Genomic DNA, 18376 nt, shown 5'->3' on the forward strand with positions numbered 1-18376 from the left:
AACATGACCCCACCTGAAAAAAGGTGGAGTCGAACAAACCATCAGACTCCTCAGTGTGGGACTGAACCTCCCAAATTTCTGAATGCCCCTCAGATCTGTGTAAATAGAGCGGACATGTTCAGATAAATCTCCTGAAAACAGAGGTGGCCTAAATGTAGACCACAAATAGGTTGATGGAGTTTATAACCCATCAAATAATCTCTTTCTTACATAAGTTAGCCTGGATCAGCTAAATATTAACTCTCAAGCATTGAGATTCTATCTACAAGCTTTAAGAACTGTTATCTTGGTGTTGGATACTACTGTCTGATTATTGTGGAGGTAGAGGTGACGCCACTGTTAGGTTGACACATATAAAAAACTGGATTATGATGTGAAAGTTGACAGAAAAAAAATGTAGCTTCACAGGAAATCAAAAATGAGATCATGACAGGCTCCAGTAGCACCAGTGGATTGTTGGACATTCTCACACATATTATTTTATAACTTTTTCATTCAAAGCAAACTGCAGCAGTTTCTTTAAAATTGAGGATTTCATCCTCGTAACGTTTGCAAGTTAGTAACATTTTATTTTAATAACAATTCCTGTTTAGTTTTTTAAACATCTGGGCTAATTTGAGTAGATGAAACTGTGATGGAGAAATCCCAAATATTACAGTCATGACAGAAATTATGCATAAGGTTTAGCCACTTTCACACAGCGTGCATTAGATCTACCTTCCCCATTTTTTTTTTTCTTTTTCAATTAAATTTGATCATTCAGAAACATTTCTTGGAAATGTTGCATAGCTGTCACTTCCTTTATAGGAACAGATAAGCATTTACAGTACAAGGATCTGGTCCTTATGGGTCATTTCATTAGTGTTTCCCCCTAAAATACAGACACCAAAAAAAAGAAAAGGAAAAATAGGAAAAAAAAAAAAAAAAAAGAAAAGAAAAGAAAAGAAGAAAAGAGTGCAGGTTAAGAAGGATCCGTGCAAAATGTAAAAATCCACAAAAACACACTTGGAAAATTATCTGCTTACATATTTGTTTTTACATCTAAGATCTCTATCTTTTGTGGCTTAATCTGAGAAAAACTAACCAAGAGGTCAAATTTCACATATTTTCAGAAACAAACAATAAAAAAAAATAAGAAAAAATCCTGGAAAGAATTCAGCTAAATGTAGAAACTAATGATTTACTGTTTAATAAAATAAATAATCTTACTTTGATGGATAAAACAAGCTGTTTACTGAACCTGGAATCCACACAACTGTAGTCTCGTAGTCACAGTTAATTTTAACCTCTTTTAAATGTATTTTGTTTGAAAATATAAAAATCGTATTGGTAAGAAAAACAGAAAAGTTATATGGGGTAAGAATTCTACGTAATAAATATTATGTTTATTTGAACAAATACTCTTTCTTAATATTTTTGTCCCCTTGGCTCCAATATTTGGGATTGTTCTCACCTCACAGATTCACCCTGTACAAGAATGAAAATACACAAATAAAAGAAAAGGAAACCCTGATTGTACATAAGAGGATTTCTATGTAATTTGTTAGTTGTCAAAAAGAACTCAAATACATAATATAAACTTTTTCATTCATTATTGGACAATTACATGAGTGCTAAATTGTTTACAGTTGTAAAAAAAAGTTTGATCTTAAGGTAGTAATTGCAAAAAAATGCATTTATACATTCTTTTATATCATATTCATCTTGACTACCAAAGCCTGATGTTGCTTGAAAAACGGACAAAAAAGATCAATTACAATAAAAAAAAAAATGGTTAATTTTCTTTAGACTTGTTTAATGCTTGCAGCTTTTTTTTCTCGTTCATAAAGCAAAAGATATTCACTGGTGCTGCTGGTGGCTCATCATGGTACAGTCAAGTTTTTAAGAATCTTCCATTAGAGTAAGAACAGTTGCAGATAAACCTCCCTTCAGTGCAAAACAGAACAAAGTCACAGACACTCGTGCAGTCTGACTGCTGAACTGCATCACTCGTCTCCCACCTGGAATAACTTTAAATGACAGCTCTCTTGTTTCTTTGTGAATTTCTGGTCTTTTCTAACCACATAATTGAAATGATGTTTCCCTAAAACACAGTCAAAATTCTTTGAGATATCAAGGTGGGAAAAAAATTTGATGTTTGCTGTTTTTTTCTCAAGCACATTTTTTTTCTGCATCTGCATGCAGATGCTGACACTCCTCATGAAACCACATGGATGTGATTTACTGCAAATTAGTGCTCTTCGTGAAGAATTATTGATGAGCATTTTCACAGTTACCTCATCACATCGCTTTTGCTCAAAAATAACAAGTAAATGAAAAAGGACCAGAAAAGTTCAGGAAGAGTGCCAGCATGAGAGAAAGAAAATGGGAGAAAGTTAATGAGATGGAAAGTGGGGAAAGGAGTGACACACACTGAAGAAAGGCACAACTGATCAAGTAGAAGAAAAAAAAAGAAAATTAAAAACTTAAACTCCTTTGTTTCACTAACCCAGAAGTGAGCACCAGGCTTGTGGCATCCATCTGTAGGCTGACTGCTCGGTTTGCTGCTAAGCCTACTGACACAGTGGTGGAGGTCTCTCAGGCAGGCTGGGATGCAGCGTGAGTGCATGTGTGTGTGTTGCAGTGTGTGTTTGTGCCAGAGTGAAAAGGCAGCTGGGCCGGTACTCAGTATTGTTCTTTGAAATGTCTCAGAGCCCACGTGGCCCCCGGCTCTCCTCTGCATCAGCTTCTGTGATGTCCTCAGTATCGGTACATGTCATAAGTACTGACCCAGGAAGAGGGAAAAGCCCACAAGGGAAACTTACGGAGGATTTCCTCCAGCTGAGCAGTCCTCCGGTCTTCCCCAAAGAAATAGTGGGAGGATATGCCGACTGAGATCATTCCCTCAGGACCTGCTGGGTCCGGTTCACTGGGGGGCTGACAGACAGAGAAATTCCCTCAATGTCATTACAGTCAATTAATACGTGAGAACCAGAACCAAACTGGGAGCTACATCATATTATTATGCTACATGTTTTTAGCTTAAGCAAAGTATTTTAAGTAAAGTCTTTAGGAGCTGTTTGACTCATTTCAAATGAAATTAGAAAAGAAAAATTCTGAAGCTCAAGTTTAAAGGCTTTCACATGACAGAAAAAACTATGCATCAAACACAGCAGTGAAGTGTTCCAGCAGGAACTAATCTCCTGTCCTGCAGTCATCACTGGCCGAGGCCTTAAGATCATGATTAGCTTAAATCCAGAAATGTCAGGAATGAAAAAGGGGAAAAAAATCTATCTGGGTACAAAGAGGAACATCATGCTGCTAAAAGTACAACACCAACAGGGGATTCAAATGTTACTGAGGCCAAAGCAACAGTATAAAAAAATAAAATATTATTGGAAACACATTTGTACCACAAATAATATTATGATTATTTTTATTTACATAATTAGTGAGGTAACTTGAATGTTTATGCTGGGATGAGGCTGAAGCCTAGAAAGAGTTGGCTTCTTAAAGTCAGAATAAACTAATAGTTTTTCTAAAAAGTTTGACAATTTCTCCAAGAACACAACATACAACCCATTTACTGTTGAGTGAGTTTGTTGCCAACATTATTAAAACTACTACAATAAGTTGAGATGCTGCTATAAGACAAATATGCAGTCATTTGCATATTTTGCATTTGCATGAAGACAGTACCTGTATTTCAAACCAGAAGGTCCATGTTGGGGCATTAAGGCCATGGGAATAGAACACAAAATATTCCCCACTCAGGTCAAACTGAGGCGTCCCATCACCGAAGGACCAAGAGGAGAGACTGGCCCCTCGGTGAGGCATCAGATACAGAGACATGTGGGTGGGTCCTGTACAAGACAGCATGGGACAGAGGGGACACTTTCACTTAAATACAAAAGTATGAAAAGAAATGAACTGAAACAGATTCAGAGTTACTGCTGTGCTAACCACGTTGAAGCTCTACTTGGGTTTCAAGTTCTAAACAACAGATCCAGAGTTTTTTCTTCATTTTAAATTAACCCAAGCAATAAGACACATATTTGAGAGCTGTCCTTTGTTAACTTCACAAGTTGTGTCTATCCCAGTTTTGATTATGTGATTCATTATGTGAAAACTGATGTGGTTTGATCCCGACCTTTGACCCTAAACGTCATCTTTACAGTTCCCCAGCTTGTCTCCTCTCTGGACAGCATGCTGAACTCCAATGGAGAACTTGGAGACACTTCTGAGGCAGGAAGGTACCAATTCTTCCTACAAATACACCAAAATACTTGTTATGGTGAAGTTTTACGATAAAGCTGCAAAACTGTTAAATAGATAGTGAAGTACAAGGCCGCAGACCTGCTGAGGAACTTGACAGGCAGGAACCAGGGGTAGCCGCAGAAGGGCCGGTCCTCCTGGCAGCGGGTCCGGATGCTGTCATTGATCTCAGGGATGTGAGGACTGATGTGTTGTATGCCTGTGAAGTCAAAGCTATTTATCCAGAGACCAGAGTCTCTGCTCTCCACCTGGCCCTGGAGATTGTGGAAGGTCCGTGTTGTATGCTGCAGAAAGATTTAGTAGCGTTTTTTAGACTTAATTTAACTGCTCATACGTCTGTTTATGCATATCTTTCCTAGTCTGTCTTTTTCATGTATTTATAATGTTCAATACATGTTATTCCTATTTGTGATTATCCTGATTTTAAATGCACTGAAAGTGTTTTTAGCCCCTTTTGTATATATCCCATCCCTTCTGTCTGTATATACAACTAACTGTATGCATTCTGCTGTCTGTTTGCTTCCACCATGTACAGCACATCTGGATGACTTATGAGCTGACTTACTACGTGGAGAAGCAGCATTCTACACAATTTTTTAACTTATCTAGACTGCTGTTTGCTTTTAATCATTCTTATGTAGCTATTTTTATATGATTATATATGCTTTTTGATGGTTCCATTCACTGTTTAATTTAATTGTCTTATTCTAATAAATCCTTTGTCAACTTTTTCTAACTTATCCAGACTCTTTTGGTCATTTTTATTTTTTTGCATCAACATAGTTATGCTATTTTGCTAAATAATTACAACAATAAACCAACCTGAAGGAAGACCCTCTTTGGTCGTGGGCTGTCTGAACTGCCTGAATAAGGAAAGAGGAGACCGCTGGAAACCAGCAGAAACGTGACGAGGAAGATGGAGCCCAGACCAGCCAGAATCCACTTGGTGCTCCTCACCAAGTAGATGAAATGCAGCTGCGTCAGACATAAAAATGAGTTAGTGAAGTGGACTTGAAGAGTGCTTTACAATAAAACACTGTGAAATTTTAAACAATTTGAGAATAAACTCCACAATTCCATAATGATGATGAATGTGCCACAGTTTGTCAAATGTCTAGCTTTTTAATCAATAGTGTACATAATATGGGAATACTCACAAAAAAAGAGGATAGAAAGATGGTTGCTAGGGTGACTAAGGAGGCCATAACCACCTCAGGGGGTATTTCTGTTCCACTGCGGCCCATAATGGGAGTGAAAATCTCAAACACCACCCAGATGAGGAACATGAAGTGGACATATGGCAAAGCCAGGCCCAAAAGGTACAGCACACTGTATTTTACTGATGCTCCTAGTGGAAAAAGACATCCCAGTAGATTCTTAATCTTAAGAACTCTGTAGATTTTAAACATCTGAACGATCTCTAATGAAGTGCTGTCAGAGTCAAAGCATGACTAACACATTACTAAAGCCTTCAGTAGAAGCAAATAACATGTTCCAGGCAATTACTGTGAACAGTGCTGGGTTGAAGTTAATTGTTTACCTCTGTGTTTAAATTCTTGAGACAGCAGCAGTCTGGTTACCAGTGGGAAAGCCACCATTAACATGGGCACATAGGCTGAACACAGGCCCTGCTGGGTCAGCCACACCAGGCTGCAGCACCACAACAGCAAGCTCACATCAAAATACAGATCACCCAGCTCCACCAGACGCACACCCTGCATGGAAAACACACAAGAGCTCAACTTACAAAAAAATAAACATTCGGCTTGTTGCCATAGTGAATCAACACACGTTACTCTCTTTAAAAAATGCAATATCATGGTTTATTTTGAATACCTTCAGAATACATTGCTACACAGTAGACATCTGTTTACATACTTTTACAATGACTATTCTTTTAAATGTAATTAATATGCAAAGATTACCATTCAACTCAATAATCAATTCACCACCTAAACTCATAATCTACTTTCAGCAACTTAAACTGCAAATAAGTGGATTATGGACAAAAAAAAAAAAAACACAGCAACAAAAGATCAGTTTTGTTATGATATTTGCATTTAATATATTATATTTTCAAACAATGGATTCTGTGTTGTCCTTAACTTGGAACAATAAGCCTAAAAGAATTAAAAAAAAAAAAACTTTAAGAACCCCATGAATGTGACCAGAAACTTAAGATATCATTAGCGGATTAAATTGTAGATGTTTGCATTTAGATTGTCTTTCAGGAGAAATTATTTTTGCCTGTTATATTAAACAAAATAAATAAGTAAATATTTAACATCAGGGCAAAGATGCATCCAGTTGGCTCAATAAAGAGTTTGTTGCACTAAAGTAACGTGTAATCTGGAAAAAGGTTGTTCTAGACCAGAGGCAACAGTGTTGTAGATGTAGCTTTAGAAAAAAGAGTAACTTATCTGGAGGCATTCACCATTAAATATAACATGTAATATTTACTGAATATCTATATTTAATTGTTTAGGCATCCTTGAATGCTGTAATAGGTGCCCACAAACAAAATATATTATTATTATTACTAAACTGCAACCATTAATTCCAGACATTTACACTAGATTTTCATAAATACATTTCCCACTCTCTCTTTTAAGCATGTTTTACCTTTAAAAAAAGTCATTCTAGATTTGATATCTGGAGGAAAAAAACAAAAACAAATCCCTCTTTGCTGCCCCGAATATCAAAAGCAGCAGTGAGAGGAGTCAGCTGGCATGCAGCAAGGAGGAATCATTTGCTGGATGAGTTTGGACATGTGACTAAAAGATGACTGCCCATCTTACATCGCCAGCGTTTTATAATCCACACAGACAAACACACAAAGAGCTGCTGTTCTGTAATCACTGTGGAGGAAGAGAAACCTTCTGCAGTTCTGCTTCCTCCTCTTCAGTTTTTATTAAATGTGAGTTCAGTCAGGTCAAAGCTCAGAGAAATAACATGACCCTATCTTTAACTCAAATGGAAACAGAAAGATGGAGACTGAGGAAACAAAACTTACTCAAATTGTAGCCTTCAAAATCTAATTTCACCTTCAACACAGGTTATATTTCATTACTTAACTCTCTATGTAATAACTACATTCTAAAAAGAAGCTACATCTTTGAAAGCAATGCAAGATGTTGCTCCTGTTGAGGATTCATTTCATGATATCTTAAATTAAGAGTTTCTGATCTGATGAAATATCTTCATTTTCCTATATGTTTACACTACCCCCCCACCCCCACCACCACCATACGGCTTGGTAAAGAAAGCCCTCCATCAGAAAATCACTCACCCCATAATACAGGTTCTTGGCCAGTGTGTGGATGAGGATCATCTTTCCAGTGGCTGCAGCTCCATACAGGCAGATGGCGGCGTAGAAATGTGTGTACCAAAACATAGAGCGACCCAAGAGAGTGACAAGAAGCGCGACGATCAGCACCGACAGCAGAGTGACAAACCAGCTCAGCACCGCCACACCTGTGGCGCAGGCCAGGTCACGAACATAACGCCCTCCTTAAGGAGACAGAAAAGAGTAAGAAATGAAAACAAACAAGCACACCATGCCAGTGGCTTCTATAAAATGAATTTAAAGTTCACAGAATTTGACCTTATAACATTAAGGACAAAGAGGAAAACACACATGAAGTGGAAATGAAGGAAAATAGCATGACGTACCACTGGAAATAGAGACCTACCTCTGTTGCCAGGCAGGGATGCCTTCTTGGCTAGATAGAGGAAGGTGGCTGCAGCTACCATGTAGTTGAGGATGGTGCCTACACGTGCTGGGTAAGCCACTACAACTACCCCCAGCAGGTCAAAAAAAACCATGTTGCCATGACGATACTCTGAGGAATCCGCCAACTTCTCAGACATTACCAGGTACTTCAGAACAGCCAGAATGTTGTCACCTTGAAAGAGAAAGACATAATCATATTTTGCTGTGTAAAAGTGCATTATTACATGATCACAAATAAGAGGTTTAACTAGTTGTGGGTTTTGGTTTCCGGCCTCACAGTCAGAGGGAGTAAGAAGTTTAAAATACGACAATGATTAACCTCAATCATGTGACAGAACAGAGTCATTCTTTATAGAGCTGACAAATCTCATGCAGGAGACAGTTTGGTGTCAACTCAGCGCTCAGCATCTGACCAGCAGAGTGTAACAAGGAAGTGCTTTGTGACATTCCTGCACAGCTTCTAAGATGGTAATTTCTCCAACAATAAAACCATGTGCACATAGTTAGTGAGACGCCTTAAATCAAAAACTCCTTAAATCCTTTTATTTCCAAATGAAATGATATGTAATTTTATTGATAATGACAGTTTATAAACAAACATAAATGGGTGACTATTCAGGATGGCAACCAAACTTTCTCTAACACATACAAGACGATGCTCTCACTCAAACACACCTATTAATATCTTACACATACACGATCGTTACAACAGTCTACAACAAATTCTGCAATTGTCCAGCACACTTTTATACTCACAGTCTAGATTTATTCCATGACAAGATATGTAAGAGAGAAACAAAGAGACTCTCATTCACACTTATTACTCATATTCAACTGGTCTCATTGACATGTGCCAGTATAGACTGCACACATGAAACTGGCTGAACTAATAAAGTTCAACATAGATGAGGAATCTGGCTGCATGAGAAATCGGTAAAATGTGGTTCTGTGTGTTACTGTAGATGAAGTTTCTTATCTGTGCTGCCTTCATGTCTGCACAGTTAACAGCACACATACACACACAGGCAAGACAAAGCTTTATTGTTCTTCCGCCTGGCTAGCTCACTGAGGACAAAAAGGGTAAACAACTCGGTGTACAACATCTACTTGTTCGTGTAGGGTTCAGCACTTGTGATTTACCCACAAATTCCCTGATTTGAATTTTACTAAACCACTGTAACATGGTTAAACTGCCACTGCAATGCACTTTGAGAGACATTTAAAACTATATATTGTTGGTAAAACTAAGATATCATATGTAAAGAGAGAGCCAGATTGGTTTTAATAAGCATGAACCTGCATGCAAGCTTTGCCAGCAACATTCTGCAGAGCTGTGAAGAAGATTTGAAGGAGAGGCCAAAAATCTGCTGTGTTCATCACAAGTTGCAAATAGAGCAGAGCTACATGTGTACCATCTTCTTCTGTGCTGTCTACTAATCTCCACCTTACAGAGTTATTCTGAATCCTTCTTCAAAGACTAAAAATACACACTACCTTGCTCTGAAAACACACGTTTGCTCTCTAATAATTCATGCATTTCATAGTGAGTTGCTGTACACAGAAGAAGAGGAGGGAGACGTCCAGTAGCTGCTGAGGGAGAGGGGAAAGATGCCAGCTGTCCTGGCTTTTTTTAGTGCTGACTGACTGTATTCTCTGCTAAGTAAAGCAAAATAATTCAGCAGGACAGAAGCACAAAGTAAATGAGAACAACTCTGCTGCTGGTGCATTTCTAAATTCTTTGAAAGATAATGAGATCAAGAGGCTGCTGACCAATTAAAAGACGGGGAAAAAGCACATTTTTCTGGCACAGGTTTGCCTCCGTGCCAGAAAAATGGTGCAGCAGTCATTGTTCACTGTTCTCACCTTGACATATGAACACAACAATTAGTCTGAAGCTGCCTAATCTATTTACAGGATATGGAGGCATAATATAATAAAGTACGAATGCATATGAGGTCAGCTGCATACCAGCTCTCTGTATCGAGTCTGTCAGGATCCTGTCTGCAGTGTCATACTTTGTGTGGTAGATGAAACCATTTTCAATAAAGGCCAGATCAATGCCTGCAAAATCAACACAAAGAGACACAGAAAACAAAGTTGGATTATAACATTTTATTTATTCAGCAGCTACAAGATCCTTCTTTACATTTAAATAAAAACCTGCATAACTGTATCTGTATTTTATATCCTGCATGCAGACGATCGGAGGTCTTACCTGGGATGTTACCAAAGTCCCTATAAATGCGGAAATCGGTGTCAGAGGGAATGATGCCACTTTGAAAGACCTCCTGACCGACCACAGAGGCAAAGGGGTGTTTTGCTGCATTAACATAGGCCTGGACCAGCCACGGGTTCTCTGGACCTTTTAGAGAAAAAAACAAAATAAAGCTGTTGTGATGTTTTTGATAATGGACAGTGATCCCAGATCATTTGATTTGTCATGTAGATCAATCCTCATGCTGAGAAAGATCCATCATCACATCTATATATTTCTGCCCTTTGCCGTCTTTACCACGTTCTCCTCATTTATGGGAAAAATCATAGTTATTTTGGTTAGTATTGACTTAATTATTTTTAAACAAGATAATTCAATTATTATACAAAGAATCCACTAATTCTTACACATTTTTTGTTAGTTTCTTGCCTGACTTTTTAAAAGCAAAGCATTTCCTCACAGACAAAATGTTTTAAGTTTAAATTATTATGTTTGGAGTAGAACTACATGTACTGGCAGGAAGTGAATGTGGGCTTTTAGAGAGGTGTAAAGGCATCCTGCTGTAAAGGAAAGGAGTAGGGTGAATTTATAATGAGAACACAGTTTGCCAGTTTATACCAGTTATCTAGTTTTCATAATCATTTGAAGTCAAAATTGTCATTTAAAGCATTTTTTGGTAATTTCACTATTACTGACCAGTTGCTGTACTGATGATAAAAGACACTGTTCATTTGTGCTAAGAAACTTGTTAGTGCTTTTCAGGTCAGCTACAACAACAAACACAACAAACTTTAGAAACAAGAAAAACGGAAACGCAGTTTTTGTAAGTGTTCGCATTTATGGGGGTAAAAAATATTTTTAGGCTGCAAACAATGACGTTTGCAAAACAAGCACATGGTGCAAACTAGAACAGAAACATGCAAACTAACAAACTGGAGCAGTTTCCTTAAACAAGGCGGTACAATACCTGTCTGAAAAACAACTTCCTTGCCCCCAACACCTGCAGCCTCTAAGTTAATAAAAGCCCGAACTTGCTTAGCCCAAGGATGCTGGGTAATGAAACCATGACTGGCCTGAAACAAGAAACAGTCAAAAAGAAAAACAGGGAATGAGATAGAAAAAAAAATATAGAAAAGGGGGGAAGTTCTCATCAAACATAAATATAATTTTACCTGCAGTATATTTTCCTCTGCTCCATTAAAGAGGAAGATTACACCATGCTGAAGAGGAGTGGACTGATTGGCCAGAGAATTGAGGACTTCCAGCATCACTGCACAACTCACTGCATCATCACTGGCACCTACGATGAGGAGATCAGTGTATGCATGCCAGGAATACTAATTAATACATTTGCATCAGGCAACATAAACTTATTTAAATCCACAGACAGAGGCATGCAACTGTGCATCCACACCACTAGAATGGAGTGAAAGAAAAAACACAGATGGCTGAGCTGATAACCCTGAAGTGAAGTGGGACAGAGTCATAAACACATTGTGAGTAGGCGCCGTGTGGAAACATGTAAAGAATGTGAGACGCTGGTTAGAAACTTGGCTTCCACTGCTTGTGTGGAGACGAGATCACAAAGGAAACAGGGCAAAAGTAAAAAAAAAAAAACATGTGAATAGAGCATGTGATATAGAGAGATTAGAGGAAGGGAGAACATTTTACTGAGAATAAATGCAAAAAAAGACCTACAGATCAGAAATATCATGTGCTCTGGTCTTCTAGAGTGACTATAGCCATAGGGTGGGGGCGAGGCCAGGTACCGACATGCTCCTGTTCCTACCACTTATTAAGCCTTGCTCCTGAGAAGGAACAAGGCTTAATAAGTGGCTAGAGACTTTTTGTGTGCATGGTGGCATTAAACTTTATTAAAAGTTTAAACATCACATTTGTGTGCAGATCATGGCTGCTGTACCTAAAAAAAAAAAAAGAAAGGATGATGCACTGCTTGTCTTTTCCTCTTTGTTATTTCTTGCAAGAATAAATGTCTGAAGCTCCAGAAAAACAAAGGTTTGTATGTGTATCCTCCAGGTCCACACCTCTTAGATCAATTTCCTTTCACCAGAGCAGTTGTGTGAATGTGTGTGTGTGTGATCTACAAAAACATGTCTTCTCAACAGGCTCAAGGATGTAAAGAAAACAGTTTCCTGTACTGTAAGGCTTACACTCCTCCACAGACTGGATATAATAAATTAATAAATTACTAGGTTGGTAGTGTTGATCAAATTTCCCACTATGCAGTCCACATGACAATAATTCCCAACTTTGAAAATAAAAACCATCAGAGGTTTTGTATAATAAAAAGCTAATGCATGCAGATTGTACTAAAATGTAAGGAACTCTTGCTTCATACAACTTTCCACCAACTTTGTTTAACTTCAGCTTGGCAGTTTTGGTGGACAGCAGGAACTTACAAGCTTGCTGTGACCTTGTTACAAACTAAGGCAGGCATTTTTATTACAGCAGCTTAGTGGTTGTCGTTTATGACCTTTATGACCTTTTTGCTCAATACATGGCCAGTGGCAAAGATGCTTATTAATATTCAATACCCAAATACAAGGGGGGGGCATGTTGTGGATAAATACCAGAATTTTACTTTAGGCAAATTTTAAGAGTGACATAAAAACAAAAAGCCAAAGAAAGAAAAAAATGCATCTGTGTTTTTATCCTTGTCAACAGGTGTAGCTGAGTTGCAATACAAATACCATGTTTTACCATCATTTAAACACAGGTCTTAGTTTAGGATTATCCTGGGGGCTGGTTCTCAGACTGTAGTGTTAAAACAAGTCTGTGTATTTTTGTTAAAAACAGCCTTGTTCATGTCAGACAAGGAAAACACTTTAAACCAGTTTAACGAGTCTCTGTGAAACCAGCCACTAGCCAACAGCTGCTTTCTACAAGAACCTAAATTCAAGTTATGATGCAAATCTTAATTTCAATGAAAACAAAAAAAACATAACTTCTTTCAGCGTCTCAGATCCTTCATGAGGAAAAAGTTAAACCTGTTTAAAAGGGTAATGGATGGTTTCGTACCTGGGCTGTTGGCCACTGTGTCAAAGTGGCAGTTGGCGAGCATGAGATGTTGGCTGCCACCTTTGGGCTCCAGTCTGACAGCGATGTTGGTGACATGGTCATAGAAGCTTGTGAAACCTCCAAGAAAGTCAATGGAGAAGGAGCCAGTTGGACGCTGCACGTCCACTGTGAGCTGATGAGGGCCCGCTGCAGTCTGGACCCGAATAGTCTCTATCTGCTCCAACAAGTAACCCACTGTCAGGACCTCATTCTCCTGGCTGCCCACTGGCCGAGGACCAACACTGGTGATCTGCTCCAAGTGCTGTCTTGATTGCGAGGTGAGGAAAGATTAAAACAAAACAAACAAACAAAAAAAAAAAAGGGTATTGTGTTTATTAAATTGTAAAGGGGTAGTTAACCAAGTCTACTTGTTTAATAATGTTGCAGTAAATACAATGTCAGCTGGACAGCTGCTTCTTTTTGGCTGTTCCCTTCTGAAGTTGCCACAGTGAATAATCTGTTTCTATCTGTATGTCCATCTCCAAGACAGTGAAACTGGTTTACATATTGATTTGGCATAGATGCCTTTTATAACACAGGCCTTTGCATTTATCTGGGCTTCTGACCAGCACAAGGAGGACACAGACTTGTGCCCCATGGTCAACTTGCTGAAATGGCTGCAGGTATAGTTTACTATATCCACTGCCTGGCCAAAAGAAAAAGGTAACCACCTGGATTTAACTAAGCAAATAATATGAGCCTCCTAATGGATAATTACTGCATGCACGATTATCTTTCAGCTGGCAAGAAGTTCTATAACTGAAGCACTGAGCAGGTTCTCATTTCTTAAACAACCATGTGGAAAGACACATCTGGTGTTTGTGGAAAAGATGTTAGTCTGTTTAAAAAGGGTCAAGTCACTGGCATGCACCAAGCAGAGAAAATATCTAAGAAAATTGCAGAAACTAGTAAAATCAGAGTAAAAACTGTCCAACACATTATTAAAAACTGAAAGATTTGTGAGTCTTGTGAGTGAAGCTAACTGGAGAAAAAGGCTTCAGTTAGCGAGGGAGCATAAAGATTAGATTCTAGAGTAATAGAAGAAGGTCTGATGAGTCCAGATTTACAAATCCCTGATGGCACGGGTATATTCCAAGATGACAATGCCAGGATTCATCAGGCTCAAATTATCAAAGAGGGGTTCAGGAAGCATGAGACATTATTTTCAGACTTTCCCATCATCAATACAAGATCTTGGTGAACAATTAACGCAACACTGAATGGAAATAAATCTTGTGATGCTGCAGAAGCTTACTGACTAATGGCTAATACAACCAAAGCTAAAGGCGGTCCAACAAAATGTCAGAGCATGTGACCTTTTCTTTTTTTAGTGAAGATGTTTTTGGCCAGGCAGTGTATTTGTGCAAACCCTTTAAATGAAACTCCGGGTGTGAATGTCAGTCTATGTTTTCTACTGAGTTTGTCGGTGCCATCTTCTGACACCCTGAACGTGACGTCGTCTGCAGACAGTTTCATATTGTCTGTGGTAAATTTCTGCTTTTACCCCAACAACAGGCAGAAATAACATGTTACAAGGTTTAAAAACAAACATTAAGAAAATGTGGTAAACACCTTCTAAAAGTTCAGATGTATGACTTTTCTTTGTTTCAGCTTAAGTAAATGCAGAATATTAGGATCTAGAACTATAAAGCTAAACAAAGAAAGTGAAAAAAATTGTAGAAGCCTATGGAGAAAACATCATTGAAACTGTACAATGTCCTTTGCTATTTTCTCATAGTTTGTAAAGAAAATTAACTTATCAGTGGAAAGAAATAAAATATGTCCTTGCAGTCCTGAAAGTAAAGCCAAAGGTTAAAGACTGATGGGACACTGATGTCTCTGTAATGTAAAGACAACCCAAAGAACACAAAAAAGAAACTGGAAAAGAGAAGACAAGAAAATAAAGGTATTTATATAAACATGCATAATCCAGCTTTGTTGTAAATCCTGAGTTACAACCTGTCTTGACATAATCAGATTAAACTGAGCCATATTTCTGTGTGACTGTTTCTTGCACTGGACAAACCCCCTTAAGATAAGCAAAGCAGGAAATAAAGCCAAGACGCCTGTAGGGCAAAAGAAAAAGAAAACAGATGCTCGTGTTTTACAAAGAAAAATAAAAAAACAGCTGCAGCTGGTTAATGCAGCCAAAGAAAATTCATAAATATCCACGCTGCCTCCTTTGCTCACAGCAGTGAAAATTCTACTGTGGTAACTGATGATCACACTCACTAGCAAGTAAACTTTTAATATCCATCCATCCATCACATCCACTCGTCTGTTTTAAATTGTTGTTTGGACTTTAAGGGACTGGTTTATGGCTTATAATTTAAATCTGGATTTTGCAGTGACACATCAAGACCAAAGAAGCTCAGAGGCCTAATCAGCACTTGTTTATGGAGCAACCAGCAAAATAATAGCAAATCCTGCTGCCAATCACTTTTGAAAAGCTCAACCCCGCCCTGCTGACCTCAGATTCAGTGCTGTAATCCCTGCATGCCTCCTCCTCCTCACAGAGAGGGAAAAACTGCACAGAGAGGCTGACTGAGCCTTTAATCTTGAAATGTTGCAGCTACTCTGAATGATCAGGATGTTTTCTTAAGCCATGAATGCTACATTAATTATCCATGAACTTACCTATTACTGGGTATGTTTTTTGTTTTTGTTTTTTTGGCTGATATTAAAGGAGTAGAACAGGTTAGAATGATTTCTATCATAGTTCACCAATATGGACAGTTTTTTTAAATGCCTATTTCATTGATGGATCATTTTAAAAAGTTCTCAGTGTGGACCCCTTGGCTTGCCTTATAAAATATGCTGTAAGAAAAATTGTGCCTTGCCTTCTTTCAATTTCTGGCTTCCTCCTCTAAAAAACAAACAAACAAACAAAAAACAAACCCAGTTTACCAGCATGTAAAGCAGAGATGATGCTTGCATTTGGGTTTTACTATTTTTATTTAATAAAATGACTAGCAGTTAAGTTACCTTTACAAACAGATGTATTTATGTATGTTTTTATGTGTTTTTTGCACTTTTAGTGTGTGGTAGTGTTCTAAAATGAATTTCCAGTGTAATGATTCATTAACATCTTGTGAGACACTCTTCTTTAGCATTTTATATTAAATGTGTTATTCAAGTCGACATTCTCTGAGTCATTTTATGTATTTTATGTATCAATCTTGTATGTGCATAATTGGGTGATTTTGACACGTTTAGTGTTGGTGGCTATAACAGGCGGCGGTTACATCTTTTACACATCAGCCCTAAGGGTTACATCACCTTCCTTGTTCTCAGTTAAACACAAACATCTGTCCTCCCCTCTGCAGCTTCCTCTGGAAGTTCAGGTGGAGGTGGACCGGAAGAAAGACCCGGCAGTGGTTTCTAGGCAGGTGTCGTTGCCAAACTAGAAGTAAGGTTAGTCATTGCTGCTTTGACACAGCAAACCTAAAGCGGAATTAAAGTAAGTACAAACTCACCTAGCCCTCACTGCGTTAAACTCGCCGGTCGGCTTTCCAACGACTAGCTGCTGCAAAGACAAATGAACGAGTCCCCACAGCACCAAAATAAACACAGAAACCAGTGTAGCTCCGAGCCCTTCCCGCAGTAAGTACAGGCTCACTTCGGGCTTCCTCTTCGGGTCACCGTTATAGCCATTATCCCCGCACCGGGCGTAAGGTTCGTCGTTGTCTTGAGCAACATAACGCTGAGTCCCTAAGGATTTTATTCTCCGCACAGCGGTGTCGCTCTCCATATCTGAGCAGGCAGTATCATTAGCAGGCTGCAGGCGCTCTGAGCTGTCGCTGTTTTCCCGTCTGGACGACCGACGGATCGCACTGAGGGACAAACTTGACTAAGTGTGTGGGCGGCGATTCAATATGCTGAAAATGCACACTAATACACACTGGACACACAAAACAAACTACACAATTAATCAGCATTGTTGCTTGAAGCTTTTAAAGGACACAGTTAGTATCCATTTCAGTTTAATTAATTAAGGACAAAGTATAATCAACACAAAAAAGTATTGTGATGTACTGCAAAGCTTTACGATACAAACTGCCGTTGCTTGGGTTTTGTTTCTTTCAAAACCCACCGGTGCATTATACTAAATTAATTTCCTTTTTAGCTCTTTAACACCTATGGTCACATTTTATTTCACATACTGGTGAGAGAAAGTTAAAAGGGGTTTGACCCCTTACATGTGCTGCTTGTATACTCCTTTTGGATTGTTTTACCTATCACACCCAGTTTCACCGTTTATTCATCACATATCAAACTCATTGTTTTGAGTATTGCCATGATATCATCACAAAGCTGTGGTCCTTTATAGATGATATGCTCAGGAAAAAAACACCTATTGAGCCGTTAGAGCAGTTCTGGTATATGATGAGCTAGAACTTATATATATGTCCATATATAAGGATGAAAGGGTTGACAGGTAGTCAGTCACAATAAACATGGAGCAGATCAAGGCACACAAAGGTGGAGACAAGATTGGGCCAATGTGTGATGATTATGTGACATACAACAGAATGTTCAGTTGATATTTTTCCCCTTTCTCTTAATAATAAACAAACAAATAAAGATTGCTAAAACAATTTGTGAGCATTTGTCTCTTTTTCTATTAGTGTTGTGGACATTTGTCTGCACACCAAGAAGGCTAGCTCTGTTCTGGGGTAAGATGTCAATCCAGTTGAGGAGAATGGTGGCCAAACTGTCCTCAAACCTGGAGTCAGGGTCCCACACCCATGCAGGACCCAATGAGTGCACTAAGCAGCAAGTTTAGCAACAGGGCTTTCTATTCCAAGTGCACCAGGAAGAGACTTAGCAAGTCTTTTGTACCTGCCACTGTTAGATCATACAGTGTTCTCTGATCATAGGTCTTGAGAGAAACATGTGTAAATATCCCTCTCACTGCACATATAGTCTTTTACTTCTTTTGTTTTAGTTTTACTTGACACTGTGTGTATGCTGTTTTTCTCTTTTTCTTTTCATTTAATTATTCATTTAATCTTTTTGCTGATATATATATAATAGAATCATGCTATGGTCATTTCTTGAACTCACACAATTGACTGACATTTAACTAACCACAG

At 38.4% G+C, this 18376-nt stretch overlaps 1 protein-coding gene across 1 annotated transcript; it reads right to left on the reverse strand.

Annotated features, from left to right (window-relative positions):
- Positions 1–1423: 1423 nt before the first annotated feature.
- LOC121630531 (endoplasmic reticulum metallopeptidase 1) lies at positions 1424–17109 on the reverse strand. The gene is made up of 15 exons (XM_041970863.1): positions 16757–17109; positions 13242–13546; positions 11375–11502; positions 11170–11275; positions 10203–10349; positions 9956–10048; positions 7947–8159; positions 7544–7764; positions 5795–5969; positions 5412–5602; positions 5077–5229; positions 4336–4538; positions 4130–4245; positions 3679–3842; positions 1424–2916 (listed from the first exon to the last, which is right to left on the reverse strand). The coding sequence occupies exons 1-15, from the start codon at positions 17029–17031 to the stop codon at positions 2740–2742; spliced, it is 2667 nt and encodes an 888-aa protein (XP_041826797.1). The 5' UTR covers positions 17032–17109; the 3' UTR covers positions 1424–2739.
- Between the last annotated feature and the right edge of the window lie 1267 nt (positions 17110–18376).

The sequence above is a fragment of the Melanotaenia boesemani genome, chromosome 19, assembly GCF_017639745.1.
Source record: "Melanotaenia boesemani isolate fMelBoe1 chromosome 19, fMelBoe1.pri, whole genome shotgun sequence".
Classification (NCBI taxonomy): Eukaryota; Metazoa; Chordata; class Actinopteri; order Atheriniformes; family Melanotaeniidae; genus Melanotaenia; species Melanotaenia boesemani.